Source organism: Paramormyrops kingsleyae, chromosome 5 (assembly GCF_048594095.1).
Source record: "Paramormyrops kingsleyae isolate MSU_618 chromosome 5, PKINGS_0.4, whole genome shotgun sequence".
Taxonomy (NCBI): Eukaryota; Metazoa; Chordata; class Actinopteri; order Osteoglossiformes; family Mormyridae; genus Paramormyrops; species Paramormyrops kingsleyae.
The window spans coordinates 2,587,774-2,598,548 of NC_132801.1; the positions used below are offsets into that span (position 1 = coordinate 2,587,774).

Genomic DNA, 10,775 nt, shown 5'->3' on the forward strand with positions numbered 1-10,775 from the left:
AGCGGAGGGTAAAAAGCAGCACCGGGTTTGCGTCCCGCAGCGGAGGGTTCAAAGCAGCACTGGGTTTACGTCCCCCAACGGAGGGTTCAAAGTAGCGCCGGGTTTGCGTCCCCCAACGGAGGGTTCAAAGTAGCGCCGGGTTTGCGTCCCCCAGTGGAGGGTTCAAAGTAGCGCCAGGTTTGCGTCCCCCAACGGAGGGTTCAAAGCAGCACTAGGTTTGCGTCCCCCAACGGAGGGTTCAAAGTAGCGCCGGGTTTGCGTCGCCCAACGGAGGGTTCAAAGTAGCGCCGGGTTTGCGTCCCCCATTGGAGGGTTCAAAGTAGCGCCAGGTTTGCGTCCCCCATTGGAGGGTTCAAAGTAGCGCTGGGTTTTCGTCCCCCAAAGGAAGGTTCAAAGCAGCACCGGGTTTGCGTCCCCTAACGGAGGGTTCAAAGTAGCGCTGGGTTTGCGTGAACCCTGCGGTACCCCACTATGAACGCAGGCCCACTGTGACATTGTGCCTCTTATAACTACTCGCTGCTTCCTGTCTGTTAACCAGTTATCAATCTAGGTTGCTACAGTTCCTAAAAAACCTGTTTAAGTAAGAGACTCTTGTGGGGGACAACATCAAAAGCCTTTTGGAAATCTAAGTAGATGACATCATAGGCCTTCTTATCATCAACTTCCTGAGTAGCTTCCTCAAAAAACTCCAACAGATTTGTTAAACAGGATCTACTGCATGTAGAAGCAGAAGAGGGTCCTACACAATACAAGGTCGGTGCACCAGGAAAAGTGTTAACTGAATATAAAAAGTTCTAAAAAGACATAAATGACAATGGTAACATACGAATAAGGATAATTGCTCAAAATAAATCATAATCTACAATACTAAATTTTTATAAAAAGCATGAGTATTATAGTATATAATAGAAAAGCACATAAACATTTTACAAAAACTTCTTCTTGCTGCAGAAGAGCTGAGATTAACCTACTTCTAACATACTTTTCAATGAAAATAAACATTTCACCCTGACTGTCCCTCTATAGTCAACAGTGAGTGATGGAGAGACCCTCCATTTGTCGGTTAACACTTGGGTACGGATTCACAAATCCATTTTATATTATCATCACATGGACGGTCGTTCCACCTCTGAAAAGGAACAGAATGTACAGTATTGAACTCCACACAATCTTCATTTCCTCCGGAGTTATCAGGCTGCTGTGGATTTGCTCGCCAGTACCTGGAGACAGTGCAGTGTTAATGGTTTTCTGACATCCACAGTTTGCAATACAATCATTTGTTATTTAACAGTAGCTAACATTGTTAGTTAGAAGTAGCAGCTACAGCAGAGTGGCAGAGATATTATAGTTCTGTACTATAAGGGAAAGAATGCAACGGTACTGAAGTTAGCAGTAGGAAGCAGTGCTTAGAGTACTGTGCAGTTTACTGTTAAGAGTACAATAGCGTATGGAGTACATATTACATTACTGTACTATGTAGTTTAAAGGATGCTACAGTGATGTGGGGGAACCTAGTCTTTGCCTCTACGTCTCTGTAATTGTGTGCAGGCTGGTCTTACCCTTTCTCTACAGGAATTGTTGTTCCATCCACCCATTTCCAGGTTCCTTCTCTCTCTCTGTCACTGAGACCAATCCAGAAATCTCCAGACTGACCTTCAAAAAAGTCCTGAAGTTTAAGAAATATTACAATGAGTGAAAGTTCCCTTTGAAAGTTATTTATTTGGAGAAAGTGGAAATGACATTGGACTGTAAATAACTGATTCTTGGCCTCTGGTTTGTCATGGCAGCTAATCGGACAGTCGGGTGCAAATCACTTGAAGAAACGATGTTTTGAACAAAACACTAGAGGCGACATTCTACCATTCAAAGGTGAATTTTCTGTTTATTTACTATTCATGACGTACTAGAATGAAATGACTAATATTTACATTATACCTTGTTATTATACTATACCATAGATCATATATACTTTAGGGTATATGTTATAGCTTTAAGTATCCATCACATCCAGGGACTCAGGGGGGTTTGGAGCCCCTCCCACACAGCACAGGGCATAAGGCAGGGCTACACCTTGGATGTGATGCCAGTCTATCACAGGGCATAAGGCAGGGCTACACCTTGGATGGGATGCCAGTCCATCACAGGGCATAAGGCGGGGCTACACCTTGGATGGGATGCCAGTCCATCACAGGGCATAAGGCGGGGCTACACCATGGATGTGATGCCAGTCCATCACAGGGCATAAGGCCGGGCTACACCTTGGATGTGATGCCAGTCTATCACAGGGCATAAGGCAGGGCAACGCCTTGGATGGGATGCCAGTCCATCACAGGGCATAAGGCCGGGCTACACCTTGGATGGGATGCCAGTCCATCACAGGGCATAAGGCGGGGCTACACCATGGATGGGATGCCAGTTCATCACAGGGCATAAGGTGGGGCAACACCTTGAATGTGATGCCAGTCTATCACAGGGCATAAGGCCGGGCTACACCTTGGATGTGATGCCAGTCCATCACAGGGCATAAGGCGGGGATACACCTTGGATGGGATGCCAGTCCATCACAGGGCATAAGGCGGGGCAACGCCTTGGATGGGATGCCAGTCCATCACAGGGCATAAGGCGGGGCTACACCTTGGATGGGATGCCAGTCCATCACAGGGCATAAGGCGGGGCTACATCTTGGATGGGATGCCAGTCCATCACAGGGCATAAGGCGGGGCTACATCTTGGACGGGATGCCAGTCCATCACAGGGCATAAGGCGGGGCTACATCTTGGATGGGATGCCAGTCCATCACAGGCCATAAGGCGGGGCTACACCTTGGATGGGATGCCAGTCTATCACAGATCACACAAACATAAATACCATTAAACCCTGTATTTATCTCACCTGCTCCTCTCTGCTGCTGATGATCGCCAGGTCGGCTCCTATCTGCATACAGGCCTGTCGGCTGTCACTCCAGGTCTTCTCCTCAGTGGAAATGTAGTAACAGTTTGTACTGAATCTCCTCCAGCCAGATGGACAGACATCATCTATGGTCCAGAGACACAGCTTGGCCTTGAAGATGACTGTGACTGTCAGTATGGGTTTGCTGAGAAACCCAGATAAGTCATAGCGTATGTATGTGTCTGCACACACACACACATACACACACACACTGAGCTTTGTAATTATATCTTTGTGGGGACACTCCATTCATTTCTATGGGGAAAACTCTAATCTCAACCTTAACCCCTACCCAGCCCTAACCTTAACCATAAGTAACCAAACATAATATGAGGCATTTTTAGTTATTTGATTACATTCATGGACCTTTTTGGGGACCTTTACAATGGTCCCCACAACATCAGAAAACAGGTTTTTATTATATTGTGGGGGACATTGGCTGATGGGGCATGACCTCCATGGTGTCCTCCAGCATTGTGACAGGTTGTTATCACACTTTATCTTTGGATCCTCCTAGAGTTAAACAAACCATTTACTCACTTTTGTTGCAGCATTTATCAAACTTCATAAGTAGCTGGTCTCTCTCTGCTGTCTGGAAGCTGTAATTGAGCAGTAGCTGGTCTCTCTCTGCTGTCTGGAAGCTGTAATTGAGCAGTAGCTGGTCTCTCTCTGCAATCCAAAGGCTGTAATTGAGCAGTAGCTGGTCTCTCTCATTTCTCAGGGTGGTTTGCTCTGTCTTTGCCTGGCGAATAACTGTGATATCTGTCAGGAAAAAGAGACCATTCTGAAATTTACTGAAACATGCAAACTGATCAATGATCCAACTCCCCTAATTGATACTAGCAATAACACAGAAATAAGACTCATGATAAACAGACAGTGACCTAATTCACCCAGCTGAAGGACACGATCAGTAATATCACAGTATTATTAACAGTAGGGAAGGAAATCGGCAGTGACCCTCATAATCGATATTTTATCAGTATACGTTTGCCGATTCAGAATTTATTACTATTATCAATGAGATTTTGCTGAAGAGCATTTCAGCTCTACATTTAAAGTAAAGACAAGGGCTGTAGCGATACACGTATTCATCATGTGCCTTTCGATTACAGCATTTGTTTAGAACACAAAATGAAACAAATTAATGAATTTCTTGACATGTGAAATCTAAATTCACAAGTAGATGTTCGACATGGAAAACATTACGCTAAATGTGGCTTTGAATTGGATACTGTTAGTACTAGGGAGCTCAAAGCTCCTCCCACATCACATAAATCAGTAGTTTGGGAACATTTTGGCTCCCAATAAATTATGGCAACACCAGAGAGAGAGAATGATTAGTTGATAATACTACAATGGCTGTTGACTCTGTTGTATCGCACTTGGATATTTTTCTGGAAACACATCCAACATGCTAACTCATTTTAGACGATATCATCAAAGTATGTAGTTTTGCCAGGAAATTCAGAGGAGACTAAAAAAAGTTTTTATCAACTGGCAACAAATCAATGTTCAGTTACAGGCATGAGTAGGTCCGACTACATCCTGACATACACCTGCAGAGTCTATAATAGCAGCAAACGTTGTTGTTAAAGGATCACTGTCATTCTCCATGTGAATATTAAAATCACCAACAATCACGGCTTTGTCAGTAATGATCACCAGGATTGTTGAGACCAGAACAACAAAGAGATGAGTCAGCAAGACTAAGAACAAGAATTTCAAATGTACTAAAGCTATAAGCACCTTTTATGTACTTTACCGGTTTGTAGCGCTTCGCTCGCTTAGCTGCTACGCGTTAGTACCAAGCAAACTGCATCGAGTTCTAACTAACATCTCCAATCACATCTTCCATTGACTCCGTGAAGATCACAGCATCCCCAGAAAAGTCAAGATCTGTGAATCTTTCTTGACCAACAAATGCCCCACACCTGCTGGACCCCATGACCCTAACCCAACACCCAGTCCAAACAGGCACTGAACAGAGTAGGAGCAAGAACACACCACTGGCGAACCCTAGAATCTGACTTTTCCGGGGGTGAAGCTCCCGGAGGCTTTCGCCCACCCCCCTCATAATGCATGCAGCTTTAATGTGGGCGGCTGCAGCACAGCTACTCCTGGGGAGAGCAGATAGGAGTCCCATCTCCTTAGTCGGAGCTGTATGGAGTTTTTACGGTGCCAATCCTGCCACCAACCCTCAGATTTTTTCTTGAAGGTTGGAGGACTGCTTGCAGATGCAGTTTAACATCATACCTGTAAGGCTGGTTCCCCTACATACCCAAGACACCAACACCATACCCAGCACATAGCTGATGGATACTATCAGTAATATCACAGTATTAACAGACTCACATTAGACAGACAGTGACCTAACTCACCCAGTTGATGGACACTAGCAGTAATATCACAGTATTAACAGACTCACAGTGGACAGACAATGACCTAACTCACCCAGCTGATGGACACTAGCAGTAATATTACAGTATTAACAAACTCACAGTGGACAGAGAGTGACCTAACTCACCCAGTTGATGGACACTAGCAGTAATATCACAGTATTAACAGACTCACAGTGGACAGAGAGTGACCTAACTCACCCAGTTGATGGACACTAGCAGTAATATCACAGTATTAACAGACTTACAGAGTACAGACAGTGACCTAACTCACCCAGCTGATGGACACTAGCAGTAATATCACAGTATTAATTAACAGACTCACAGTGGACAGCCAGCAACCTAACTCACCCAGTTGATGGGCACTAGCAGTAATATCACAGTATTAACAGACTCACAGTGGATAGACAGTGACCTAACTCACCCAGTTGATGGACACTAGCAGTAATATCACAGTATTAACAGACTCACAGAGGACAGACAGTGACCTAACTCACCCAGTTGATGGACACTAGCAGTAATATCTCAGTATTAACAGACTCACAGTGGACAGACAGTGACCTAACTCACCCAGCTGATGGACACTAGCAGTAATATCACAGTATTAACAGACTCACAGTGGACAGCCAGCGACCTAACTCATCCAGTTGATTGACACTAGCAGTAATATCACAGTATTAACAGACTTACACTGGACAGACAGTGACCTAACTCACCCAGCTGATGGACACTAGCAGTAATATCACAGTATTAACAGACTTACACTGGACAGACAGTGACCTAACTCACCCAGCTGATGGACACTAGCAGTAATATCACAGTATTAACAGACTTACACTGGACAGACAGTGACCTAACTCACCCAGCTGATGGACACTAGCAGTAATATCACAGTATTAACAGACTTACACTGGACAGCCAGCGCTATGAGGGCCGTCAGCAGCAGGAGACACAGCAGCCCCAGACCTGGTACAGCCAGTCTGTGGACGGGTCTCTCTGCAGACAGAGATCCTGGGGACAGACATGCTTTCACATTGAGTAAAGGAATTGTGTTACTTAACGTTTTAATGATAAAGACTGATGTTTGCCAGCATGTTTCACTGGGAGAATTGAGCCATCTTTGACAATAAGGAAAATATTGGTTTGTAGTCAGCACCTTCCATAAAATGCTGTTTAAGTTAAATCAATATTCTGCCACAAAGTTTCAGAAACTGTTAAGGCCATGACCACAGTTAATTTCTCAGTTCTCTATCCATCCATCCCTCCATTTTCTGAAACCGTTTAATTCCAACCGGGGTCGTGGGGGGACTGGAGCCAATCCTGGGAAAAATGGGCGCAGGTGGGAACCAGCCCTGGGCAGGTGCCAACACACCGCAGGGTGCACACACTCACACAACTACAGGGCCAATTTAGACTCACCAATCAGCTTATCCTGCACGCTTTTGGACCGTGGGAGGAAACCGGAGCCCCTAGCGAAAACCCACGCGAACATGGGAAGCCGCCCCCTCTCAGTTCTCTATTTTTTTACCTTTTTTTTTTTCAGAGATGATTTATCTGGCTGCTTCACTTATTTTGATAACTGTAGTTTAACTACAGAATAATCTCATCTGAAAGGTTGTTATATCTTCATTTAAATATCCTGCCTTTATTCCCTTTGTCACTCATTTAAAATATATTATTAGCACACTGATGCAGAAAGTTTGTCATGAAGCAGTTTACACCTGAATTTTCTAGAAGGAATAAAAAGACACAAACGCAAATTGCCAACATGGGAAAAAAACAAATTTATTCTGCGTTCAATTTTTAAGAAAAATACCATATCTGTTAATGCCTTTGTGATTGTATATGTTATATTGTCTGTCTGGCAGCATGTGTTGTTTCATCTGAATGCGTGTCTCAGTGCCCGTTTGACTGTGTGAGCTTCATGCGTTCTGACCTGGGCCTTGCGTTCCTCTCCTCCGCTTCTGTATCTCGTCCATGGTGTTGCCTACATTGACGTAAATGTTCTCCTCTGTCTCCATGTCTGTGACCCCAAAGTTCAGTATGTATGCGGAGCCTCTGTGTGTCTCTCTTGTTCCTTTTTGTACTGTAACTGTGAAGCGGAAAACCTCCTGAGACCTTACAAGGAAATGATGAAGATTCAGCGAATTGATCTTTGTGTTTTTGCATGGTTTCTCTTAAAGAGATATATGCTTAAAATATTGTTTAAAACACTAGAAATATTTTATGGAGTGATGAGCCTCACACCTCTAGGGCTGAGGTTGCGAATCCCACCTCTTCTGTGTGTGTGTGTGTGTGTGTGTGTGTGTGTGTGTGTGGATTATGTTTATATTACATTGGGGGGACCAAACCCTACGCTAAACCTAACCTGTTATTTGGATGTTTTGGGGACAAAGTTGTATTATAATGTTTAGTAAACATCAGAAATCAAGCCATGAGCTGAGGCGTGCTTCACAAAGCAGGATTTCTTGCTTAGCCAGATTTAAGGTAGTCTGTGCTAAATGGACTTTATTTTCATTCACTCACATTTAGCCCAGGCTACCTTAAATCTGAGAAATTACCATGTGACCACAATATGTCAGTGTGTTAAAAATGCGTCGCTGAAAATGTAGCTGACAAGTTGTAGCTGTGACTCCCATGGCACTTTTTCACTGCCACCAAGAACTGAGTCATACCCGAGTGACACTGTGAAGAGACAGTTTTCTGTTGCACATTATATGAGCCATACATGACCCATATACACACCAACATGACCCCTTTTTATTATCTTCTCCTTCTAAAGCGACCTTTGGTTTGCAGGATGTGTCACGATCAGCTCCAAATGATCCTCGTGTGTGCCACACCCCCTCATTACCTCACGTCAATTCCTGATTGTTCCCACCTGTGTCTAGTTAATTCCAGCCTGTCCTGTGCACTTAGTCCGCGTCCGAGTCCAGTCCCGTCAGATCTGTCATTGACGTTAGTTGTGTGGTGTTGCCCTGTCCGTTACTGTCTACGTTTTGTCCGTCTAACCGGCTCCTCTCGACTTCCTGCCCGTCCGCCTACCACGCAACGTGACAGGATGCTATATAGGAGTTATATAAATGTAACATTATTATTATTATTATTATTATACTAGCAGGACCAAAAGCATGATTAATGATGGGTTCCTTTTGCCTTCGGGACTCCGCAAATTACCTATCACCTATCCCTGGGAGCCTCTGCATCGCTGCCTGTACTCTTTCCTCTGCACCCAGCCTCCTCTCGGTGTCTGAGCCTCTCGTCCCCAGTCCGCGGTGGTTTTTCTACAACCCGCTCCTAGACCCACTTAGTGAGAGTGATTTGGAGAAGCCCGAGGGGGATGAGTTGCCCCACCTATATGGATGCTGTACTGGGCTCACCCACCTCAGAGACGACACACCTAAGCTGATTCCTCCAGAATGATGTGAAACCGCTCTGCTCACTGCTTCCACCTGACATGAAGCTCACAGCTTCCTTGCAGCTCTCCGCTTCCTTGGGACCTATGCAGTAGAATGAACTTCTCCTAAATGTCCGAAGAGCTGAGTCATAGGGGCAGTCGTCAAACGATCTTGGGTGTCATCAAATCTCTTTTGGAAATACTTGGATTAGCACTTCCAGATGCTCTGGCTAAGGGCATAATTATATGGCACAGTGTAATTATATGGAAATGTTTATAGACTGATGTTCAGTTCCTTAGTGCACTTCATACAAAGCAGCAGTATGTGATGAAACAGCTGGGGGACCCAGGATCTGGTGACAAAGCAGACAGATATCCGAGATGAGAAGCAGAAGCCAGAGACCTAGAGGGTCGGTCCTGGGGGTGCAGGGGAGGCTGGCACTCTTGCGTACAGGGCAGAGTGGAGAGAAAAAGGGTTTGGTCTCATGCTCACGGTGTCGAGGATCGGGAGTCTGACTCACACTGAACCACACAGCCAGGAACCCAGGGAAAAACAGCCATCAAGAACACTCAGTAGTTCTGCACAAGATCAACAATTCCTCACATAGAGGGAACTGGCTAGATCCATTAAGTAGATAGGGCGATTAGACAAAATCAAAAGTGGAATGCGAAACAGCTATTAGAACACCAGTGAAGGAGAGCAGTTGTGAGGTCGTGGCTGCAGTGAGGGGGTGTGGCTGTAATAAGTGGGCGTGGCTGTAATAAGTGGGGTGTGGCTGTGGTGAGGGAATGTGGCTGTAATACAGAGGTGTGGCTGTAATAAGGGGATGTGGCTGCAGTGAGGGGTGTGGTCAAAGTGAGGGGTGTGGCTGTAATAAGGGGGTGTGGCTGCAGTGAGGGGTGTGGCTGTATTACAGGGGTGTGGGTGCAGTAAGGGGATGTGGCTGTAATACTGGGGTGTGGCTGTAATAAGGGGATGTGGCTAAAGTGAAGGGTGTGGCTGCAGTGAGGGAATGTGGCTGTAATACAGGGGTGTGGCTGTAATAAGGGAATGTGGCTGTAATACAGAGGTGTGGCTGTAATAATGGAATGTGGCTGCAGTGAGGGGGTATGGTTAAAGTGAGGGGTGTGGCTATAAAAAGGGGGTGTTGCTAAAGTGAGGGGTGTGGCTGCAGTGAGGGGTGTGGCTGTAATACAGGGGTGTGGGTGCAGTAAGGGGATGTGGCTGCAGTGAGGGGTGTGGCTGTAATACAGGGGTATGGATGCAGTAAGGGGATGTGGCTGCAGTGAGGGGTGTGGCTGTAATAAGGAGATGTGGCTGCGGTGAGGGAATGTGGCTGTAATACAGGAGTGTGGTTGTAATAAGGGGATGAGGGTGCAGTGAAGGGGTGTGGCTAAAGTGAGGGGTGTGACTGTGGTGAGGGAATGTGGCTGTAATACAGGAGTGTGGTTGTAATAAGGGGATGAGGGTGCAGTGAGGGGGTGTGGCTAAAGTGAGGGGTGTGGCTGCGGTGAGGGAATGTGGCTGTAATACAGGGGTGTGGCTGTAATAAGGGGATGAGGCTGCAGTGAGGGGGTGTGGCTAAAGTGAGGGGTGTGGCTGCGGTGAGGGAATGTGGCTGTAATACAGGGGTGCGGCTGTAATAAGGGGATGAGGCTGCAGTGAGGGGGGTGTGGCTAAAGTGAGGGGTGTGACTGCAGTGAGGGGGTGGAATTCTTCCTCATACACTATCAACAGTAAACAGTAAGCCTAAAAAGTCTTGTGTACTGAGGAACTTATCCCACAAAAAAGGGAAGTATAGTTCTTTTTCTGAGATTTTGCAGTAGATATGAAGAAGTATGTGATTTCCAGTCAGCCAGTTCATGGTGTGTAATGGTGCCAAATTTAAGAGCAAAAACTACTGGACATTGGTGGTGATTTTTCTTTATAAATGAGGATAATGTATTTTTAAAACATTATAAATGACAAGGTGCTTGTTCCTCGTTGGTTATAATATCTTACCAAACGTTGGGGGGGGTACTGGCCACAC

The 10,775-nt window shown here is 45.6% G+C and overlaps 1 protein-coding gene across 1 annotated transcript; it reads right to left on the minus strand.

The window, feature by feature from the left end:
- Positions 1-769: 769 nt before the first annotated feature.
- Positions 770-7,610, minus strand: LOC111858868 (uncharacterized). The gene is made up of 7 exons (XM_023841027.2): positions 7,596-7,610; positions 7,285-7,466; positions 6,258-6,359; positions 3,490-3,711; positions 2,893-3,035; positions 1,560-1,666; positions 770-1,220 (listed from the first exon to the last, which is right to left on the minus strand). The coding sequence occupies exons 2-7, from the start codon at positions 7,367-7,369 to the stop codon at positions 1,064-1,066; spliced, it is 816 nt and encodes a 271-aa protein (XP_023696795.2). The 5' UTR covers positions 7,370-7,466; positions 7,596-7,610; the 3' UTR covers positions 770-1,063.
- Between the last annotated feature and the right edge of the window lie 3,165 nt (positions 7,611-10,775).

Excerpts from the sequence above, each read along its gene's own strand:
- LOC111858868 (XM_023841027.2), bottom strand. The coding sequence starts at position 7,369 with ATGGAGACAGAGGAGAACATTTACGTCAATGTAGGCAACACCATGGAC. Across the intron at positions 3,712-6,257 it reads CATAGCGCTGGCTGTCCAGT|ATATCACAGTTATTCGCCAG; the intron begins GTAAGTCTGTTA and ends TTTTCCTGACAG. Across the intron at positions 3,036-3,489 it reads TGATAAATGCTGCAACAAAA|ATGATGTCTGTCCATCTGGC; the intron begins GTGAGTAAATGG and ends TCTGGACCATAG.